A 23,467-nucleotide genomic window follows, 5' to 3' on the forward strand; every position below is an offset into this window, starting at 1 on the left:
TCATGATTTAAAGACAAATAGATAAATGTCATAGCAGCTCATATCTGCAATCTTCTGCAGTAGTCCTTGATTTGATACTTTTGTTTTTAAACAAAGGGACACATTACTTTTTTGACAAAATAATATGTATATACATCCATACTTCTAACAGCTTGAAGGATAAGTGGGAGGACAGAAACGTGAAAGAGACAAAGTATCTACAAAGAATGTTCCAGTTCTACCTCATGAAATTTACCTTCTGTGCACAGTAGGAAAATGTTCTCTGTAACAAACAAAGCAATAATTGCAGAGGAATAGATTTATTTACCCTGCCTATCTCATGGCCATCACAAGCATCACGACAGACCACCTCCATGAGAGCTGCCCCGTAACTCTCAATAATTGCCATGTTTTCTCGTTGCAATTTACTAAACACATCTTCAGGAGCTGTCAGACGTTCCCACATTGTTTTTTTAGCTGTAAAAAAAAAAAAAAAAAAAAAAACCAAAAAAAAAGTAAAGCTAAAAAGGAAAAATACTAAGATGGGCAGCTTGGCATTAGCTTAGTTATAGCACTGCTCAGGCTACTTCTTTCAGGGCATTCTCTATGTTGAAACAGAAGTATAAAAACCATGGGATAATGGCTTTTTATTGAAGTGCAGATGTTTTCCCATAAATCCTTTTTGTTTTTTTTCCTAAGTATCACATAATGTGCCAGCCAGAATTAATAAAAGTTTGTGCCTGTATACTTACTCCATTGTAAATAATCTGTATGAAATTATTTTAAGATTGAATACATGCAAATTAAAATAGCTCTTAGAGCTAAGAAATTTCACTGAGAACAAAATACTCAGTCTGAAGGAAAGTAAACAAGATGAGGTAAGTGGAAAAGTCCTGACTTCAAAGCCAGCAATAAACTACAGAGTAGTTTATTGTAACTGAAACAACAATTTCAGTTATTTCCACTTAGGCTGAAAAAGCTGATCAAGTAATAGCAGTCTGCATGCACAATTAGTGACCCCAAGTGTGTTTTTTCCATCCTCATTCAACACCTAAGATGAAATAGCAGTAATAAATGCTGATGAGTCAAGTACCCAAGCCATTAACAGAGACAATATAATTTTGGCCACAAGCTCTCTTGGCTGTTTCAGTAGCATCTGACAAGCCTGAAAAAGGCATTTTACTGAGTTTTTGTTTGTTTGTTTTGGTGGTTTTTTTTGCTTTGTTTTGTGGTTTTGTTTGTTTTCCCCTGGAGTCTCCCACTAAACAGAAAGAAAGAATATTATCTCTGAGGTTGTTTGGCTGTTGTTTTTTTTTTTTTAAACATAATCATAGTGGCATCACTAAACACACGAAGGTGTGAAGGCAATGTATTTCTACAGCTATAACTGTTCCGATAGGTCCAAGGAATCTCCAGTTTTTCAACAACTTTGTAGCTGTGAGCCATAGCTCTACATGAAAACAAATGCTATATCTTCTTGAGTGCCTAAGTAGACAGAGAATTCAAATAGACAGAATTTGTATCATAAACTATCTCAGCATGTTTGTTTTTTTGTGTGTTTGTTTTTTGTTGGTTTTTTTTCTCTTTCCCAAAATACAGTTGAACCATACCAGCTTCTAAAGTGTCTGGTTCATCCGGTCTCTGTGCAATCTGTAAATAATAAAGCAGCGAGCCATAAAGGTGTGTCCTCACTCTCTGGAATCCACCACCTGTTTGCAAGAAATATTCACAATTAGAATCAAATAGATGCAATCTTCGTAAAGCTATCTTCCGCTGACACTTTTCTGTGGCAGAGCTGGTAAAGATAAAACAAATAGATTTATTGTTCTATTGTTTGTATAAAAATGTATTTACAAGTAAATTCAGCAAGTTTATGCTGCCATAAATAATAGGACATGAAATTCCCTTTAAAGTAATTTACCCTCTCTTCTGATTGTTCTGATTTTAAAAAATATGCCTTTTTTAATTATTCTTTTTCATATTAGCAATATCACTTACAATACCTCAATATGAATCTAATCAAATTGACTGCAATAAAAAAAAACTTCACTGCAGTAGGTTTGTTAAATTGAGCAGTTCAGACCATCTTTCTACCTTCAGTGGTTAGAATTCTTACACGCGCCTTGCAAATACCTGTTTTCAAAATGAAATCCAGCAGCTTTTTTAAGATGATGTGGAGTGAAGAGTCACCAATGGAAGCAAAACCCATGGATATGCTCTCAGAGCCAGGTGATGAGGTAAAAGAACCATCCAGCATCAAGATGTATTGGGACTGTCCAGTCATTGGGACTGCAAGTGGCTGTTTCTGCTCTGTTTTCACAGACTGGCTAAGATGGGCAGTGAGGGTGAACACAGCCCCTGCCACCACAGGCATCAGCTCCTGAGCTGCATCATCATCCAGGATCTTAACACAGAAGAAAACAAACAAGCAGTAGTGAAAGAAAAAAAAAAGAAGTTCATAAGTGTCTAATTTCATGAGTTACTGTATGGGAATTGCTAAGTCACAGCCTAAACCAATGACTGAACACCTGGTCAAGGGACACAGCCAGCCTTGGGAGCACAGGTAAAAGCAATCAGGGTTCCACTTTTCCCTAAGCCTCGTTTCAGGACTGACTGCTACAAAGAAAGGATCTCTACCTGGAGATCCCTCCTTTTGGAGTATCTGATGAGCCCTTGATCCTTGGGATGGTTAAGCGAATCTTTCTTTCTTTAACTGGATTGTGACAATCACCCTTTTTTAGGTAATTTAGAACTGGTTATCTGCCATGACTTTTACCTACAGTTATAGAAGTAATTAATTTAGCCTCTCATAGCTATTTCTAATTACAGAATCCTTACTCTTTCTACTATAAGGATGCATTAAACTCTTTCACACTTCAAAAGAAGTATTGAGAAGATTTAAATGAGTATCTAAATGCAATAAATTAACAAATGCAGTACTGGTTGTCTTCATCACTTCAGTGAGTTCTTCTGTGTTCATTATCAAAATGGGCTGTCTCCTCACTCACCTTTTCCAGGCAATTATTATTCCAAGTTAATACTAAAATGTCTTTGAAATTTGTCAATATAAGGTTCATAGTTCATACAGCTATTCTGTTCACAATGCATTCTAACTTCAGCACAGTACTAATCAAATAGCTGAGAAGAATACTAAAGGCAGAGAAATTTTGTTTCATCTCTAATTAAGAATGCTATATGTAGAGTAGTTTCTCTTTCAAAAAGACAGAGCAACAAAGTTCAAGGAGAGAGCTGTTTTCCAATAAAGCTTTACCTTGTCATGAACATCCTGTAATAGATCACGGATAATCAATTGTCTGTCTTCAGCCTGTATAAGATCCTGGGGGCAGGCAGTGAGTATAATTTCCACCAGCTGCCTCCATGACTCTAAAGCATGCTTCTTAGCATGGAGGCATTGCAGCAGTTTATTCCGCTCCACTACGTATTGCAGGATGGTGTTGATCTCCTGACCACCCATGACAAAGAAACTTGAGTTACAATATGCTAAAAGAGGTTAACGACAAAGATAGCTTTCAAGATTACACGTTTTAATCTATTAGTAAGTCTTTGGAGAAAAAAAGGGTAAGTCTTTAGCTTTAGAAAATTGAAGGAAATTTTAACATACACCTTAAAAATGAACAGAGATAACTGTGGAAAAAGCTGTCCATGTATTATCTTCTCATTTTAGTGTCAGTCATCTCTTTCATCTTTCCATTTTCAAATCCAATTGCAAATAAAGTTAAAAGATAGTTATTTTTTGATGCTCCTACTAAGATTCTCCAACTTCAAAGAAACTAACTGTGTAGAAGAAAGCAGAAATAAAACTGGTATCTCCTACAAGACAGGCAAGACAAACTTGGTTGATACTGTACAGAGAACAGTCTGTTAAGAACTAGTTTCTCTTACCAATATCTTTTTTTTTTTTCCACCTTCAGGAATTACTAACTCAAAGTTCAGGACTCAAATATACAGGTTTCCATGGTAAGGCTTACTGTTTAACACTTTATGAAATTCACCAAGAGAAACAACAGCAGCTTATTTTTTATTTTCTTACCTCCATAAGTAAAGGTCTCTGACCTATTGCTGCCATTCCTTGCAGGGCATTGACTTCTGCAACCAAAACTCTGTGAAGATGCTGAAATGGGAAAGGATTATGAAAGGATTATTAAAAATAAGAAACTTTAACCACAGGAAAGATTTAAAATTATTTAGGAGGAAGCTACATGGTAAGAAATGCAGTTAAAAGACTGAAGTTCAAATGAATCTCACCTATTTTTTAGGTTTCTCCCATATTTAATTCTCTAGCTACTTTTAGCTGTCAAGTCTCTGCTTGCTGATTGCACTTTTCATCTCAGCACTTGTCTCCATCTGTTCCTAAATTGTTCATAATTTTCATCAGTTCTTTCAGTACATCACAACTCCCTTTTCTTGTCAATCTTCACTACAGACCTCTTGCACAGATGTAAATGTTTATCTCCTCTGTAAAGCACATTTACAGAGTAGAGTGCCCAGTTCATAATGTGGAGTAGCAGTTTTCTCATTGCTATCAAGATCACTTAGATATTCTGCTCTACTCCTGCTCTGTTGAGTGTCTATTAGATCACAATTTTTTCAGATCTATCTACTCTGAAAATACTCTGAAAATAATGCTTCCTATTTCCATGGAGACTACAACAGTTACAAAGAGCACAATAACACTATCTGATAGAGCAAATTCTCTACTACAAAACAATCTTTTTCAGCGTAGTCAACACCATTAGCTAATTCATGTGGATTAGCTGACTGAGATGCTCTTTATTTTATCTTGTGACAGCTGTGCATGGCCATCCAGAATACAGCTTGTCCTTCATATCACTTTCACCACTGCTGAAACGCATCACCCACTTCACTGCACTCATATCCACTCTGGTATCCATAATATTCAGAGAGCATCAATGGGTGCAATTTTTTTCCACACACTTTTGCTTCACTTGCACTTCCATGTCAAACATAATTTTGTCAGACTGCCTTCTGCTGCCATCTGTCACACAGCAACAAAATATACTGAAATACTGGCGGGAATGTTCAACCTCTACTGCCATTCCACCAACATCCACCACTGACACTGTGGGCCAACATAACAAAATAGGAAGCATTACTTTCACAGCAGCCCTCATATTATATACTTGTCAAGTACTTACTCCCACAAGACATTATCTTAACTGAAACTTTTAAGGGCAACTGTAGTACACAAGTATTTTATGGACAAAATTGTGTACATATGCAGTACTACACAGCTGTATGAAATGCAGCAGTCATTTCTGTAATTTCATTTGGCTACTCTGAGGAGGGAAGACCATTAAAACAGAAAATATTCCTGAAAGCATCTTGAACTCATAAATCTATCAGGTGTAAACGAGAAATCTATGTATACAATACAGAAGAAAATGTAAGTTAATCCAAACAGTTTGCACAGCTACATTCTTTGTGTAAAAGCAACTTTCAAAGCATAAGTATTGAACTGATCAATTAAAAGAAATTAATAATTATCAGGATATAAATAGCAGACACAGTTTGAGAAGAAAGACTGCGCACCTTGACATTGCAGACCACTTGCCCACGTGCATTCTTGTGTTCACAATTAGCAATGACTTGCTCAATCTGAACGCGGTCAAAAAAATCCAGTTGCAAAGGCTCTGGAATGTCCTGACTGAAGTCAATTGAATCCAAGATACTTAAGATTTTCCTGCGAACTGTACATACAGAACAATTCAGGACATATTCTGAAATACCACAAGGAGTCAAAAAAAGGATCAAATAAAAACAACTGATGATAAGAGTCTTATTTACCTCTGCAAATTCAAAACTTAATATCTTCATGTCATTTCAAAAGAAAACTAAATCTTCTGAAAGTGCTATCAATCTGCATAACAGGGTTAAGAACATTTTCTAGAGCCTTAAATTGTTAATATGCTGCTTTCTATTGTTCTCTGTTACATATATTACGTACACACTTGCAACTACATGACTAAATTTTATCTCTTATCTCTAAATTTATCTCTAAATTTTATCTGGCTGTTTCTTCTGCAGTCTTTCTGAGACTTAAAAAGACGATAAGGAATCTAAAATTAATTATCTGGTGTTTATATTCCCTGTCATGAATATACAAGCATGTTAAGTCTTAGCAATAGTCTCACTGTTGTTACTGTTACCAGTGAATTTACAGACTGCCACCTCCCAGTTCTCCCTCTCACAAGGGAACCTACTGTTCTTCTTCCCTTTCCAGTCTGTTATTTTCTACTCTCCAACCATCTAGGTCAAGGTTCTAAAATTTGTTTATTTCACACTAAATAAAAGTATTCCATGTGCTTCTGGTGTTTTAAAAGTTTATTATTTTCTTTTTCACAGTGTCCTCCTCTAGAGGCAGCCCCAGTTCAGGATCAGAATGCTTCACTGAGAAATAACTAACAGCCAGAATGGTTACCTTTGGAGGCAGTGTCAAAATGGAGAAAACCGCTGACTGATCGACTTTCGTCTTCCATCCCTCCTTCACCATCAGCTGAAGGTAATGAAACAATAAATTAAAAAATTAAGAGAAAAATGCCACCTATTTTAACCATACTGAAAGGGAAAACAGAGAGATAACACAAACTTTTCACGTTAAAGTTATTAATACAGATAAAAGAGCCCCGACTGTTAATAAAAACGAAAACAATACATCTCACAGAAGTTACCAATTATCAAATACAGATTTGACATTGCTTGAAACGCCTAAAAGCACACTCCAACCCCCAGTACATATAATGCAGTCAGATGAATACTGTAAAATGAATGAGTAGGGTATCTGAACCAGCAGCCATGTCCAGAAGGATCAAGAAAAGTGAGGGAAAAATGCCATGCTGCTGCAGCCCCTTATGGTATCTTCCTGCTACTCCATTAATTCTCTGTACATAATGACTTTTACTGCCATCTGTTTATATTGCTCTTGATTCACTACTAATTTGTTCTGAAATTACGAAGTCTTGCCTTTTTATGTAACATTACATTTTAAGGCATCTTGGGTTGAAATGTCTTTTTTATGATGCTGTACCGTCAAAAGCCAAATTGACCTGTAGCTACTATCTGAAGCAAAGACAAAGCAGCAATGAGCAGAAAGATGCCCTTTTTTTCTTTCACTTTGGAGCATTACAACCAGGTTCATCATCTTTCTTACCGTGTCTTCAGTGGCATTTCCAGACCTAAGAACATATTAATTTTCAAAAACCAGAAATGAATGTCACAAACCTATAGAGAAAAGACTTAAAAATGAGCCATTTTCTCATACTTTCATTTATTTGAGTTTATTTGTCCTCACAACAAATTCCTCTTACCCAAGTATGGTTTCACAGGCATGTCATCAAGCAGCAGATGCAGCAGTCTCTGTGTATGGGAGCGCTGGCGGTTAAGTGACGTCACTCGCATTTCTATAGCTGCAGTTTTCATTAACCATGACATCTGGTTCAGTGTTGAAATCTCATGTTCTGAGTGGGGATAAGGAAACAATTATAAAACTAAATATAAACAATACTGCTCACTCCAAGGAAAGCAATTTTCATACAAAAAAGCTTTTAGAGGATGGTATTAGTAATTGCTCAATTACCAATTGTTCACAAGACAAAAATTAATGAGGGATCTGACAAAAGCTGTTACATGCACATTGATATTTTGAAGGAATCATACACATGCATGCATTTAGAATATAGAAGGTATACGCAAACAAACAAACAAACAAGTACATATCTTTCCTCTAAGATTCCTACAGGTGCAAAGAATGCATTGAATTTTAAGCAGGCACGATCTTATCCGAGTTTACCTCTTATAGAAAATGGCAAATACTGCAGCTGAGTGAACAAGAAATCCTGACTGGTCCTCAGGTATCGCATAGTTGGACCCGATGTGTCAGAGCATGCACATAACTGATAGATCACCTGACAAAAACAGCAAATATTCAATTATGGAATTTATTAAAGAAAAAAAACAAAACAAAACAAAACAGAAGAACAAAACAAATCAATAAATCAAAAGCAACATAACTGTTTTAATGTTCAAACAGTATAGCCAGTATTTAAATATTATAATGTTGAAGGATTATCAGCATGTGCAGAATTACAAAAGCTAGTCACCCACAACATGACACTGAATAATCCTTCTCATTTGTCCATTTCACCTAAACGTCAATTTTATTTTAGGGTCCAGGTTCACCAAGACAAGAAATGTCATCTTTTTTTTCCCCTTCCACTTTCATTATTTATATTTAAAAAACAAAATTTCACATTTTCATTACAACATTTCACTAGCTGCAGTATGAAGATGTGTTTTTTATTATTTAAGGCCAAACACCAGCTAACCTTGCTTACATGTCAAATCCAACTGTCATCCCTCCCTGCTCCCCCTGACAAGACAGAAAGACAGACAGACGTCTCTGCTGCAGAATAAGGAAAATAATTTCATTTACTTATTTGTGATTATCTAGTATCTTAATTGTTGGGAAATTGCAGTTCCAAACATTAAAGCAAAAAAAGTGGTATGTGGTCACAAAAGACTCAGTCTTGATAAAAATATTTAGGTTTGTAAGTATATTCCAAGTTCTGATATGAGTACAGGCTCTTATCATGTTGTTAGAAGATAAAACATTTTCACATAGGAAAAGATAGAAGAGGAGGAGTTCGATATATAAAAAAAATCTGACAGATGCTTGTTAAAAACAAAAAAAATGATGCATTTCACTGCCATGAAGCAGCTAATTGTATTTAAAGCCTTTCACTACTTGTCGAAAGAAAATACGCTGAATACCTGATAACAGAGTTCTGCAAGATGAGGAGATTCCTGAACTGCTGTAGGCCCATTTCTTGTTTCAGTGCCTTTTTCCAGTATGTTCAAAATAGCATGAAGACAAGTCCGTGGACAACCCAAGACACCTTAAAAATACAAAAAATTCCTAGCATTCTTGATCCTACCTGCCTTCATGACAAATACAGACTGGTACACAGAATTACAGAAACCGAATTCTTCAGATACCTTGTGCTGTACCATACAATTTCAAAGAGCATCAGAAAAATATTAAAAAAAAAATTCTAAATTAAAATAAAAGCTGGAAGTCTTTCAGTGAAAATCAAATGAAAACATCTATAGTTACTCTGCAGGCTTTTGAGACTGGTGAAAGACAAATTATGCAAACAAAACGTATTTAAGAAATTTCTCCTCAGCTCCAATTATCTGCCACCTGCTGACCAATGCCCTGCTGACAAACAAAGCTGCCCATCAGCCACGTCCAGCAACCCCCAAGCAGTGGCTACCCACCCACCCCAGCCAACTCGCCACAGCTTTATGGCATTCCGTATGGCATCAGGCGGTGTGGAACAACCCCGTGCCTCATTCATGCACTGTCCTGGCTCTGCCCTATCCCCTGCATCATAAAGACACACTATTTTTCACACCTCTTCAAGAAATATTTGAAATATCCCTCCCGTTGCTTTGAAAGTTTGTATATATGCATAAGGGAGTTCACAAAAGAATTAAAAATGTACATATTCTATCAAGTTTTCTTCTGCACTGTTAAATACCAAGACTGTTTTTCTTACTCAAAATTAATCTTAGAGGAGGGGCAGGGTAGTACTCAAGCTGTGTAACAATTCTAAGTGTTGTTTATGTAGGGACTTTCCGGGTCCCAAAATGAATTTCTACTGACACAACCACAATGCGTGGAAACAGTAAATAAATGAATGTTTCACTTCTAAATTACCATTTTCTCTCAAAACTCTAATTTTGAGTCTGTTCCAAAGCAAATTTACACAAAAGATCAAATTCTGAAGTTTAAATACTGCATTTGAGTATCAACTTATCTTTTAACTCAGATTTTGAGGAATAGAGTAAGGCTTGCTCTCTTAGTCTTGACATTCGGAGGAATTGCTTCTCCCCATGAATTTTCCAAGAGATACTGTTGGTGGCACCAAACCTGAAAAAATGCTAAATCAGGTATTTCTACTCATACCTGGGTCTTGCAGATTTGTGGTGCTGACAGGTTTCTTTAGTTCATATCCCAAGAGATACAGAGCAAGGCTGGGAGGACTACATTCAAGAGACGTGATGAGGAGATTCAGAATATGGATCCTTGTCTCATGATGGATTCGCGCCCGCTTCTTTTCAGGCTCCAGCTCTTGATTAAAAAAGATCAAGTGAGAAATGAAGTAAATAAATGCATTTAATGGAACAATTTTCAGAGACTTCAGATTAAATGCAATAAAGTTAAGGCATCAGCTTATATTAATGCAGAGAAGTATAGGACCAAAGTTTCAAATTACTATTAATAAAACTCTAAATAATACATCCAAAGCCATGGTAAATGATCCTCTTCTGAAAATATACTCAATTTCTATTAGGTTCAGCATACAATGGACACAGCTTAACCAGACATTGGTGTTTTTCATTCTGTTAAGGGTCTGTCTCTACAGAATGTAAGAGAAGTTTTTTTTTCTGACTTAGAAGCCTTTTCTTTCATTAATCTCATACTGTGCAAAGATAAATGTAAATCATTTTTAAGAAGCCTTTTTTACATACCTTCTTCTGGATTAATTAATTCTTCTGCATCTTCATTGTCCAAACATTCCACAAACCCGGCCATCAGCTTTTGACTTGTACTCTGCATTCAGCAATGGAAGGATGGAAATGAAGGGCATTTTAAGAGTATTAAAAACAATAACAATTCACTCAACAGAAGCTGTTGACAAAAATTAACCTAGTAACCTGGTTACTAAGCATGAAGAGTATATACTAAGCTTAGCAAGTAGCCACTGAGCAGGAGAAAAATAAATCTACAGTTGTTACATATGCTAAATTATCCTCAGAAGTTGAAGACTACAAAGTCAAGAAAAGGTCTCAGTATCTCTAAGAATACTGTCTTTTTTCTTCTTGCAAAACACGCGTGATATTGGTTTTTTTTTTCAATTAGTGAAGTAGTCACCATGCCACAGTAAAAGATTTTTTGTAGGTAGGCAGAGATAAGACAAAACAGTGGAGTCCACAGTACAGGAGAAACATGGAGCTGTTAGAGCACATCCACAGGGCCACAGAAATGATCTAAGGGATGGAATAGCTCCGCTGTGAGAACAGGCTGAGAGAGCTGGGGGTTTTCACTCTGGACAAAAGAAGGCTCAGGTGAGACTTGAGAGTGGCCATTAAATATCTAAAGGGGGGCTATAAGAAGGAAGGGGCAGACTCTTCAGCAGTTTCTATTGTGATAGTACAAGAGCAAAAGGTTTCAAATTAAAAGTGGGGAGATTTAGACTGGATATAATGAAAAAGCTTTTTACTATTAGGATGGTGAGGCACTGGCACAGGTTGCCCAGAGAGATGGTGGATGCCCCATCCTTGGAGATGTCCAAGATTAGCCTGGACCAGGCTCTGAGCAACCTGATCTAACTGCAGGTGATCTTGTTCACTGCAGGAGAATTTGACTAGCTGATCGTTAAGGGTCCCTTCCAACTCAAATGATTCTATGATTGTTTTAATGTATTTGAACTAGAAATATAGCTCTGAAAGTAACGTTACAGAGCACTACGATTTCTCCACTAGTTTGTCATTCCTGATCCAAACAAACTTCAACTTACCTGATCATGTGTGAAATCACCAACTAGTTTTATCTGGATGTTGGAATTACAAGAAATGCAGCACAAAATCTTGGCACTTTCAAAAGCCAGTTCAGGATTGCTGTTTCCGTGATAAAGATACCTTCAAAAATACAAGATTACTGTAATGCCTGAAGCGTTTAACACTACTCCATCAAAAGTATATGCTGACATGCAAATTTAATACTGACTCCCATAAGTTTCATCATTCTTTTTATCCAATATCTGCATCTGGTCACAGACTTACAAGAAACATGGAGAAAGTACCTTCAGCTCACACAGAAATGAGCATCACTGAACACAGAGACTATCTAAATTCAACGGCTACCTATTCCTACAATAGGCAAGATTTAAAAAAAATAAAAGGATCTTTAAAGACACACTTTTTTTTAGCTACTCATCAACTACTGTTATGTGAAAATAAAAGTAATAAGGCAAAAGAAAGACAAAAAAAGAACCTGATTTCTCAGAATCTCACTGCTTTTTTATGCAGTCTGTTCTACTATTCGGTGTTGGTTTGTGTGTGAAGTCATGGCACAAATCACATTCACAATTGTTTCACATTCAATACAGTAACTAATGGACAATACTATAAAACACGTAAATGGTCAACAGCAACAAAAAGAAGCTTTCAGTTGTCTTCTGCTCCATGACATCCACACAAAGTATGTGTCAAATTGAAAATTATATGCCAGGGAACCACTGCATATAAGGAAAACTGAAAGAAATTATGAGGAAAAAGAATAAAAAGAAAAAATACAAAGACAGATTCCAATCTTGAGAAGCACCGCCAGCTGGTAAAATGAAAGAATAGGGATCCAATGACTTCCATGCCTACAAAACTCCTCCCTTCTCAGTACTCCGAACGTACCTAGCGATATTCACCACATGATCGGCCTTTTTGGTGCGGGGATTGATTCCCTGAAGCAGCTGCTCCAGTGGTGTGACAATTAAAGAAAGATGGCTTTCCCGTAACAGATCCATAAACAGATTCTCCTTCTGCAGGGTTAAGTTTAGAAGTGCAAGGCAATACTCTACTGCTTTCTCTAAATGCTTCTTCCCTGCAGTGCACAAACAGACGAGAACAATTAGAAAAAGAAAGGAGCAGTTATACAGGCCACATTCATCATCGTAATTCACCAAGTGTTGTACCAAGAAAGAATTCCATCAGTTATTTACTACTAGGAAAATTTCCCACAAAACACAGTTTCTGTATGGAAGAGAAACAAAATCAAGTTGAAGTTATACAGCATCAGCTTCAGATCCTATATAGTATGCACTTCAATTTTACATGGAAAGTAAATTCTAGGCACGTACCAGGAAACGGAGCGTAAGTATCCAGCTGCTTAACCCCTTCCTCCAGCAAACTCAAAGACAGTTCCAGCATTGGGGACTCATTCAATAGATGATACATCAAATTGAATCCAGGTGGTTTGTATGCTATTATTTCATCTCCTAAAGGCAGAAGAAAAAAAACAAAAAAACATAACATGGAAAAAATTCTATTACTCAAGCAAGCCTGAGCTAGAAGCAAGCAACAGAATTTAGAAGCATTCTAAATTAATGAAACTTACTGCATCCAAAGTCTCCAGAGCTTTTCTTTACAGACAAGCCATTATGGTAGCTTAGAAAGTTTGGAAAGAGCAGTAATGCCAATTACCATTAATCTTCAGTATCTAATGGCTTGATTTCAACTCTAACTGGTTAGACTCTCCCTCAGTTGAATTCAGATAAACAACAGGATTTTATACTACATGTTAAATAGCTATGTTAAATAGTTTTGTGAGACTGAAAAGTAAACTGAAAAAAAACTTTACATCTCCCAAAACCTGCATAAAGATCCAAAAAACATCTCCAGAAACCAATGTTGAGAAGGTCCACTGAACCACTGTTTCTTACAGTCTAAGACCCTTGCTTATCTGCTGCAACAACATATGTAAAATTAAGAGAACAACTGGCCTGAAGCATCAAATTCCTCAATAAAATAGAAGCAAAATTTAAATTAACCTTTAGGTTAAAAATAAACTTTAAAATTAACCCTAAGCATAGTTGTGATTTAAATAAAGACCAAAAAAAAACAAATCCAGGAGAACAAGTCCCCCCCCAAATTTTGGATTTTACTTTTTCACGTGTCAAATGTGGGTTTTAACCAAATCAGCAGTGCAAGAGAAATGTAAGTCACGTTTGTGGCAGAGCTAGAGATGCTGGAAATAATTTACATGAAGTTCTAATGAATCAGGAGTATAATTCCCCATAGTATGTGGACATTTTTTAATGTCTTCTATTAATAATCTAATTAATATCTTATTGCCCCAACTTATCTTTTTGCCTGCTTACTTGCTGTATTAACAAGATCACACGATAGAGGCAAGAGAGCAAACAAAGTTACAGTTCTGTTTGTCAGTGAACAAATACAAGAGAATGAACAAATTAACCTTGTAACTCCACATATTGGTCCACAAAGTCTTCAAGTTGAGGCTCGTAGTCCCGCAGCAATTTGTAAAATACCTCTAGTACCACCTCAGCCACTTCCCACTGTAGATAATCACAAAATAAAGAAAAACCATATGCACAATGACTAATGCTGCAGCAACAAGACCAGAATGCAAATAATACAACAGAATGCAATGACATAGTTGATCACATACACAGCATGACTGTCTCATTCTAAAGTACTATCCCACAACACTTTGGTTAATCCATCACAACAAATAATTTGAACTGCCAAGCTTCCTTTTTGAAGTAAAATGGAACACTAAAACAGATTTATTGTCTATTTTGTCCTCTCTCCTATATTACATATATTAATGCACTAAAAACAACAAGTAATAAGCAGACTATAGGTATGCAGCTGGTAACAGTTCCTTAACAGCTTTCAGAATACAGTGTAGCATGTATGCTCATTCAAAAGGAAATTCAAACTCCTTGCTTTCATGGTGAAAGAAACGTTCACTGAATTAATAAGGAGGAAAAGACAAAAGTGACTTAGATTTCAGAATGTGCGGTTCAGAAGTCATTAGCCAATTGACTCAAATAATTTTTATCACAGAATGCATAACCTAACTATATCTAGAAATAAAAATTATTCCTTTACGAGCAGCCTGCTCTTTAAAGTAGCTGAAGGTCCATCTTCAGCAATGGATCACTCACAGTGCCAGGTTCAGTATAATTCTTACCACTTCCGTTCTAAGCTTTTTAGAAACAATCACTGTCAGAAACATTTAGCTTTTTTCACAAGGCAATGATTTTTTTACCCTTCTTTTCCTAGGTCTTCAACACTTTTGTAGTTTATACGGGCTCCTCAGAAGTAGTTCTAATAACATGTGAGTTGAAAAATCATCTGATTACAGAATTAACTGCCTCAAGTTACCTGTGCTGGATCAATCTTGCATATAATACAGCTTTTCAAACAGATCTAAACTTCATAATCAATTCCAGATCATTTCAAATTACATATATACCAATATATCCTAAAAAAAAAAAAAAGAAAAGAAAAAAAAGGAATTTCAAGCAAACATTACTTTTTCAGCAGCTCTTCGGTAAGCTCTGGTGCGGAATCGAAGAAACACGGAGTCCCTCAAGAACTGGAGATAGGGATCAAAGCCTGGTGGGCGGAGACCTGCACCCAAGTTTGAGGGGAATGAACTCTCTACAAGTGTGCTGATGAGTCGACAGAAGGCACGGGTTAAAGGATACTCCTCACATCTGGATTCAATCTCATTCAGTTCAACCTTCCCAACAGGACAGCAAAAACAGAAAAGCAAAGATTTTGAGTGAGAAAGAAAAACACAGGAACAAATAAGATAAAGACATCAACTATCAAACTATTCTCAGTGAATTGACTTCACTGCACTGTTGTCCAGAGAGCATCACAAACAAAGCAAAAGCAGTGAAGCAACAATACTGGCGTTTAAGTTTAGCAATACACTCTTCATTCATTTCTCAGTTATTTGGAGATACACTTCAGAATTGCACTTAGCTTTTAATAACCATTTTATTAAAATGGAACTGAATTGTATTAAGATATAGTAAAAATATCTCAAATATAGGAAAAAATCTTAAGATGAGTGCCAATAAGGAACTGGAAGGTTCAGACACTGCTCTATTACTAGTACAATGCTACACTAGATTCATAAATGTATAGAACTTCCAGAAATTGTAACAAGCCTCCAAATTTACCCTGTACTCATACGCAGAAGATGAGACAGTCTGCCTAGAAACAAAGAAACTCTTACCTCAATACCAATTGCTTGTCTCTGGCCTGGAGTTCTCACTGTTTGTAATATCTTCAAAACAGAAAGAAAAGAAAACAGATAAACAATATGCTTCACATCATCAAAGCATTTCTCCATCATTCTTAACAGTAGTAAAAGGTACTCATCACCTTGTAGCTGTAAGCAGCTTTCTATATCCTCTAAAAAACTGAAAAGCTAAGATTTGTCTGTCAGAAAGGCTGAATTAGGTATTATATACTTACACACTTCTAGTTCTGCGTCCTCAAAAATCTGCATCATGTTCATTAAAAAAAAAAAGTTTTTCACTAATTTATTAATTTTCTTCTGATAGTAGTCACAGAAAAGGTATTTTCCTTATTATCTCTTTCAGCAGTATATTTTAGGGAATGTAATTAATTAGGAAGCAGAGGTGGTGAGCATTTAAAATACTACTACTATGAGATGTCATCACTGTCGGAGTCTGTCAATTAGCAATTAACAATAAGCCAGCAATCACAGCTCGAATCATAGAACGGCCTGGGTTGAAAAGCACCACAATGATCATCCAGTTTCAACCCCCTGCTACATGCAGGGTCGCCCACCACCACTCCAGGCTGCCCAGAGCCACATCCAGCCTGGCCTTGAATGCCTCCAGGAATGGGGCATCCACAGCCTCCTTGGGCAACCTGTTCCAGTGCGTCACCATCCTCTGTGAAAACCTTCCTCCTAATCTCTAACCTAAACCTCTCCTGTCTCAGTTTAAAACCATTTCCCCTTGTTCTATCACTATCCACCCTTGTAAACAGCCATTAAATGCCTCAAGTTCTTTCAAACAAAACAGAAATGAGTCTGATCTATAATGCACACTATAATGTAATTCCATTCCTTATGATTGAGTTAACAAGACTGAAACATGGAGGGAAAGAATATATTGAATATACTGGACTGTCTGTTAGAAAGTGTACAGAGCCAATGAGATCTGAGACATAAAACCACACCATTATTTTCAAACTGGTTTTAAAATATGAACTGCCTTAACTAAGTGAAAAACCTGATAATCAATAATGGAAAAGAGAAATCAGTAGAAAATGTAACACCATTGGTACAAATGAACCATAAACACAATGACAATTTTATCAAACTGGGATGCTAGAGCTGTAAGCACTGAAAATCCTAAATTACCTGGGTGTATTCCAGAGATTGCCAAAGTGAAGCAGCTATTTCAGGAGATTTCCCAAAAGCAGTAAGAGTTTCTAACAATTCAGCTTTCAAAACAGGAGGAATGCTGCACTGCAGAAGTCCCAGAATGACCACCACTGGTGTCCACTGAGGGTGTTCACAAAGAGCCAAGCGAGCGTTCTCACTCTGGAGTTCAACATAAAAAAAAATTGCATGCTATAAGTTTGCAGATTATTCATGACTTATAATCTCTAACTCACATTTCAGTAACAGCAATGATAATTGCAGAGGTGCACAAAATATCAGGAGAATGGCAGACCGTTCCAATGCAAACAACTTTCATTCAACAAAAGCGCAATGTAATGATTCAAATTTTTCCTAAAATTGTACTGAAATTGTTGCTATCCATAAAGAAAACTTATGTGCATTGTAACTTTGTTATAATTGCCTTTCTTTTTTTTATATGGATGCACATTCATGCAACTAATCCTAAGCAAGTACCTAAATTCTATCTGGACATCAGTTAGGAACTTGCATGAAATAGTTTAAGAGCGGGATCATCACCATTGTAAGCTCATTTGAGACACTGATTCACTCTGAAGCACTGGGCAAGATCAAGCCTCTGGTCTCATTAAATGATAACTGCTCACATCCTCAGATGTTTACTTCTTCCTAGGTTATGGTTTGCTAGGATAATACTTTTTTCTCCACTCATTCAATGCTGACATGACAGTTAATGTAAGTTTCACTGAACAAATTTGGCTTTCAGCTCTCCACATCAGCAGATAACTTTTTAAAAGCCCAATTAGTTTCACTGATCTGTCCTGTGTTTGTGCCAGTAAAATTGTGGGCATCCTGCTAAATCACAGAATTTTTAGGCTGATATTCTTCAAACTTCTAACTGCAGATCCTGGAGAGGTCTTTAATACAAAGGACTGAATTCCACAGTATCCCGAGTTATACAGGTAATTCAAAATAAAAAGCCTGTTTTGCAGTTTCGTTTTCTTAGATTTCCACTTCTGGCCACTCCATGGCACATTTTGCATTACTGGTTTGGGGATATTTTAAATTTAACTCTGGAGGCAAGTTTCAGAGGGATTGGTTTCCTTGCCAAGTTTCTACCATTTCTATGTAAAGTCTTCTATTATTTTTGCTTTCTAGAAGTCCTTATCAAAGAACTTTCCTACTCTCTAAGCATTTCTTTTGAATATATCTCACTTCTGAAGGACATCCTCACGACAGGAAAGTGTCAGGGAAGCGAGAAAATCAGTAACATTGGCAATGTGTTTGGTCATAGAAGTAAAGTTTCATATTTGTCATACTTTTCAAGTTCCCTAATCAAATGAAAAGAGCTGCTAGGTAAATTTGCCCTGAATATCTTTTTGGACAAGTGAACATTACAGCTGAATTATAACCTTCATGAAAAAGCAATAGATTAAAGAATAACAAATAAAATGTCACTTACCCAATTCACTATAACAGTGGTCAGCTGTAAAAAGGCAATTAACCCATCCTGCTCCTTCTGGGTGATTCCTCGGAGAGGCAGGTGACGATACTGAACGCTGTCTGCGCTTGGCAAGTCTTTCCTTAAGTGTTCATGATAGAGCATCAAAGAGTGGAAAAAGTGCTCCCAGGAGACAGGGCTGCCACCTGCTCCTTGGATGTTTTCCGCTAGAAAAATGACAAAAAGGTGTCAAGATATATATATATGTTTTTAACTCATTCACAGGCCAACCAGGAAGGTAGTTAAATTTAAAAGGAAAACCTTCTTATCTTGACCCAACAATAAAGTTCAAAAGAAAACTATTGTTTCTGGAATGTTCTTGTTATTTTGCTTCTTTGACAAGAAAGACATGAAAGTGCTAATATAGAAAGCCAGTAGAAGCAAGTTTTCTATTTTATTAATCAGAATGTTTGTAATACTCCTTGAAAGTATCTTTCCAATTCGACCAATGCAAAATACAAAGCAATCTGTTCTTTTACAATTTCTTATACGTGTAGTATTTCTCAAAATGCTTCTGGAAAACAAAACAAAACAAACCCTTGGGAAAGATAGCTACATTTAAAATACATCTAACTTATGTTGAAGATATTACCTATTTTATATTTCACCTTGAGCTACATTAATATTTTGCATCTTGTTGTAAGCCATGCCTTTTTAAGATGCACTACTTGGCTAAGCAATTTAGTTGCTAAGGTACTCAGACAATAACTTAATCAGCCTTTTTTTTTCCCCTGAATTACATTTTCAAGCAAAACATTTCAATTTCATCTGTGTACTACTAATGCAAAGCATAACGCCACAGTTCATTTAACAAGAGTCGTCATTTGTTATTTTATTACATTAGAAGGAAAAAGAGACAAGGAGGAGCTGAAGTGTCATTTCTCTTACCGTGACTACCACCATTGACTTTCAGCAAACTAAAGCAGTAATGAGCACACTGAGGCCCACTGGCCAGTCCCCGCAGCATTTTCAAGTATGGGATGTAAATTGTGGAGGGAAGAAGATCTCCCATTTGCCTGACAAACTTTGACAAGACAACCTAGAACAAATAAATATTAGTGTTTTAAAAAAAAAAAAAAAAAAAAAAACAAATAACTGAGTATTTTAGGAAAACAATAGGCAGGCAAAGTGAGAAAAAAGACTCTAAAGTTATCATAGGGGATGGGGGATTACACCAAAATGTGTGTGGAGGTCATCAGACAGAAAACACAAGACAGAAAACTGCAATAAAACGAAAGTTCTAAAGAGATTAATTAGACACTCTCTCAGTAAATATATTGACAACCATGAGTGACTTACAGTAACTCATTTTAGAGTAAGCAACATTAACCATATCCTGCAGAACAGGACATATGCAGATAAGCCACAGAGAAAAGATAATAATGTCTTCTTAGTGGCCAGCTGTAATTGTGTAATAAGGATAGCAAACTTTTTTTTTTTTAACTCACAATATTGTATTGCTTCAGCTTGCAACTATTATTACTTTAATTTGAAGTTAACTGTAAATACTAAAGAAAATAATGTTTTTCCACTTAAAAAAATGTACAAGTGACAAATGCAGATAACCTGGCGCTGAGGAGGTCGCTGATGAGCTACTCCAAGATATGACCCCATGATGGTAGATGTCTGCAAAGGCTCTGATGGACACCAGTATTCAAGGGCAAGTTCCAAATTAAAGGGATCCTTCCTATACAACTCAGCAATCTGTCAGAGAAAGGGGGATGACAAAAAGTATTAACTGTATAAAGACGAGAAGATTATTTCTATGAGTACTGCTTATAGACACATCTGAAACACAAAGCATTCCACACCCGATGTTCCATTTCTTAAAAATCTCTGAAAAATGACAGCTGCTGAACAATAGTCTCAAAACAAATGACAGCCAGAGAAATTAAAAAGCATGCATGTTAAACTTTCATAGCTTTGATACTTTCTAATTCCTACAGTTGAAAGTATTGCTAACAAAAGAGAAGCATTTCACCTTAAGCAACCATTTGTTATCTTGCATTAAAGATAAATCTTGTATTGATTTATGAACATACTAGTTGGTATCAGAATCACAAATTTTACCTATTAAAGGAACATACAACTTCTCAGATAATTTTCACTTCTAGCTCTTCAGATAGCTTTACTACATACCTCAGAGCTACTCAAGAAAATATTTCATTAAAACCATTTCTTGCAATGCCCAACATCTTAAAGGGACAAGCAGTCCCTACGTTAAAGACTGCTATATTTAGAACTGCACACTTGTACATCTGCATGCTAGTTAGTGGGAAATATATACATGTTTTTAAATTATAAATGAACAGAAAATATAAAACACAGTCACTAAATTTAAAATTTCTTTCTGATCTTTTTTAAGTGTCATGAGGCAACTTTAGTGACTGATGTTTAACTAAACATACAGACTGTTTTCTTCCTTTTATTAAAAAAGTAGGACAGTAACAAAAAGACCTTTATTCCAAAATTGGTCATAACAAGGGAAATGATGGAATTTGCAATTCCTGCATCGGACTTACAGGGGTCACCTTGCCTGGCCTTCTCTATAGCAAATGTAAAGTAGTCTGTCAAAAGTCTCATTACAAATACATCACACATAAGAAAGAATTATTTAAATCATTATCAGATTAATTGGCAATAATGGGGAAAAAGAACCAGTTTTCTCCCTATTTACTACAGAAAATTTTGAACAATTACAGAAAGATCAAACACTGGGTGAACAGGAAGGCATCTATACACACAGGTGTTTAGAACTTAAATTCTTTTTGTCAGATCTTAACTTCAACAATAAGAATTTTAAGAATAAAGGTTGTTTCTAAGTTACATTAAAATAATGTGTTTATAATATATATCACATAATAATCTATAATATAACATATATTATGATGTATTATGCTTAAAAAAACAGTTATTTTAAGGAAATCTTGCTATAAGTTAAATTATAGATGTGTAACATTTTCTACAATAACAACAGCTCAATAATTTTTCCACCAGGAGAAACAATGCAGTATTTACTCACTAAACAGGAAAGAACTGATGCTTCAACATCAGAAGGCAGGGCAGTACACTCTTTCCACAAAAATTTACAACAAGGGTCAATGCTTATGTAACAAAAAAAATTCAATCCAAAGAGGGCAAGACCCAGCACTGAAGTTTATCATTTAAACACAGGCTTTCTGATGAATAAGGAAAGTGACACTTTCTTCCTATGATAATTCAAAAGAAAATAGCGCTTACTAAAAGCATTAAATGCTCCAGATCTCTCCGAAGAGAAATAGGCGGATCGTTCCCCATCTGAATACTCATGTGGATCATGCGAGCATCTTCATCAGCACGGTTTCTCAGCTGCTTCACCTATGCAATTTAAGAATTGGAGAAAAATACCATTCTGTATTTAGCTAAGAACGAGATACAATTGCAGAAATAAGCAAATTCTAAAATTTCATTGATTTATTTATAACACATCCTACATTCAAAGATTTGCTCCGTCACATTTTTACTGCCAAGGCCCTGACTTCACCAGATGCCCTGGTTTGGCTGTAAAAGGTAAATCCTTTTTTTTTTTATTTTGAGAGGAAGCTAAAGTTAGCTAAATTTCATAGAATGTTTGGCTGTGATCCAAAGGGAGTAAAGAGTATTAGAAAATACCAGGAAATACTGTCTTCTATAGAAAGATCTCTGGACTGCACCTTTCTTAGCAGCCTAAGGCTACTTCTGAGTACAGCTAGTTCATCTTTTGAAAAGTTTTGGATTGGTGCAATTGCTTTGGATGTAGGAATAATGTCTATACCAACTAATAGCATTACAATAAAAAAAAACAAAGCAATGAGGAAAAAAAAAAAACAGTATTTTAGTCAGTCCTGCAAAATTACCAAAAAAAAACCTGCCAAAAATACCAGTTACTTAAAAAAAAAAAAGAAAAAACAACAACAACAAAAAAAATGGATTTAATCTTATTGTCAAAAAGCCTTTCACAAAGCACGCCATGGGATAAAAAAGCCACAGGATAAAAGCTCAGTTCTGTTAAACAAAGACTGAGAAGCAGCCAATCCCACACACCGCAAATTAAAATGCACTGATGCCCAACAGAGATAAGTTCACAGCTCTATAATATAACTTGAATTGCAGAACTGGATTATCAGCTAAAGAACTGAGTTGTCTCAGAAAGTCAGTTAAAATTAGGAGTAACTATGAAAAGGGTAAGAGCAAAGTATCTAAACCAGTATACTAACAAAACCAATACATGGACAAAACAGTGATGGTAAGTGAAATAGTGAATTATCTAAGTTACTAAAGCTAACTGTAAAACTGTAAATGTAATGCAGTCAACCAAAAGATTTATCCAAACCATCACTGACAAGCAGCACATGTACTAGAACTATACAGAAGATTTAATAAAATGCCAAGTTACAGATTTAAATAAAACTGAACAAAGATTATAAATATCTTAATAGAAAAGGGACCCTGCAAAGCAAACATTTCTATTTCCCTAAAAATTGAGACTCAGTAGAAATAACTCATAAGCTAAGTACTGAATAACTGTAGCTGAACAAAAGAATTCTTTCTACAGCTACATCCTAATTGCCTGCCAATGATTCTTTCCCCTAAAACAACTGGCACTGGCCTCTGTCAAGCAGGAATATGAGCCAGTGTTCAGAATTTTGTCCATGGACTTCTTACAAAATCCTATTCCTAGTGAAGAATCTCTCTTCATAATTAGGCATGAAGTGCAACAAACCACAGGTCTGAACCAAAGCAAAAAAACTGAAGTACTCTTCCTAGAGCCTGCCATTCCATTGTTCAACAAAGAGAGACACAACAACAAACCAACAAACAGCCTTGGGGTTTTCATGCAGCTCTCTGGGATACAGGAAACAAGGCCAGATGCGCAACTATGAAGTCAGCAACTTGAGCCTGAGTCAGTCCCCAGCTCTTCCACCTTCATTCAA

General features: G+C 36.0%; 1 protein-coding gene across 1 annotated transcript in view; it reads right to left on the minus strand.

Moving 5' to 3' along the window:
- NUP205 (nucleoporin 205) overlaps window positions 1-23,467 on the minus strand; it is a 44,715-nt gene that overhangs the window by 10,467 nt on the left and 10,781 nt on the right. The window contains exons 9-31 of the mRNA XM_048937963.1: window positions 21,756-21,872; window positions 20,082-20,219; window positions 19,404-19,554; window positions 18,477-18,682; window positions 17,015-17,197; window positions 15,854-15,904; window positions 15,140-15,349; window positions 14,054-14,153; window positions 12,936-13,073; window positions 12,490-12,679; window positions 11,601-11,721; window positions 10,552-10,633; window positions 9,986-10,150; window positions 8,788-8,912; window positions 7,808-7,922; window positions 7,326-7,475; window positions 6,440-6,514; window positions 5,551-5,708; window positions 4,031-4,111; window positions 3,251-3,442; window positions 2,113-2,383; window positions 1,590-1,688; window positions 308-456 (exon numbers count right to left, since the gene is read on the minus strand). Coding sequence (XP_048793920.1) covers window positions 308-456; window positions 1,590-1,688; window positions 2,113-2,383; window positions 3,251-3,442; window positions 4,031-4,111; window positions 5,551-5,708; window positions 6,440-6,514; window positions 7,326-7,475; window positions 7,808-7,922; window positions 8,788-8,912; window positions 9,986-10,150; window positions 10,552-10,633; window positions 11,601-11,721; window positions 12,490-12,679; window positions 12,936-13,073; window positions 14,054-14,153; window positions 15,140-15,349; window positions 15,854-15,904; window positions 17,015-17,197; window positions 18,477-18,682; window positions 19,404-19,554; window positions 20,082-20,219; window positions 21,756-21,872 — 3,267 coding nt within the window. The remainder of the gene's footprint in view (window positions 1-307; window positions 457-1,589; window positions 1,689-2,112; window positions 2,384-3,250; window positions 3,443-4,030; window positions 4,112-5,550; window positions 5,709-6,439; window positions 6,515-7,325; window positions 7,476-7,807; window positions 7,923-8,787; window positions 8,913-9,985; window positions 10,151-10,551; window positions 10,634-11,600; window positions 11,722-12,489; window positions 12,680-12,935; window positions 13,074-14,053; window positions 14,154-15,139; window positions 15,350-15,853; window positions 15,905-17,014; window positions 17,198-18,476; window positions 18,683-19,403; window positions 19,555-20,081; window positions 20,220-21,755; window positions 21,873-23,467) is intronic.

This window comes from Lagopus muta, chromosome 1, assembly GCF_023343835.1.
Source record: "Lagopus muta isolate bLagMut1 chromosome 1, bLagMut1 primary, whole genome shotgun sequence".
Taxonomy (NCBI): domain Eukaryota; kingdom Metazoa; phylum Chordata; class Aves; order Galliformes; family Phasianidae; genus Lagopus; species Lagopus muta.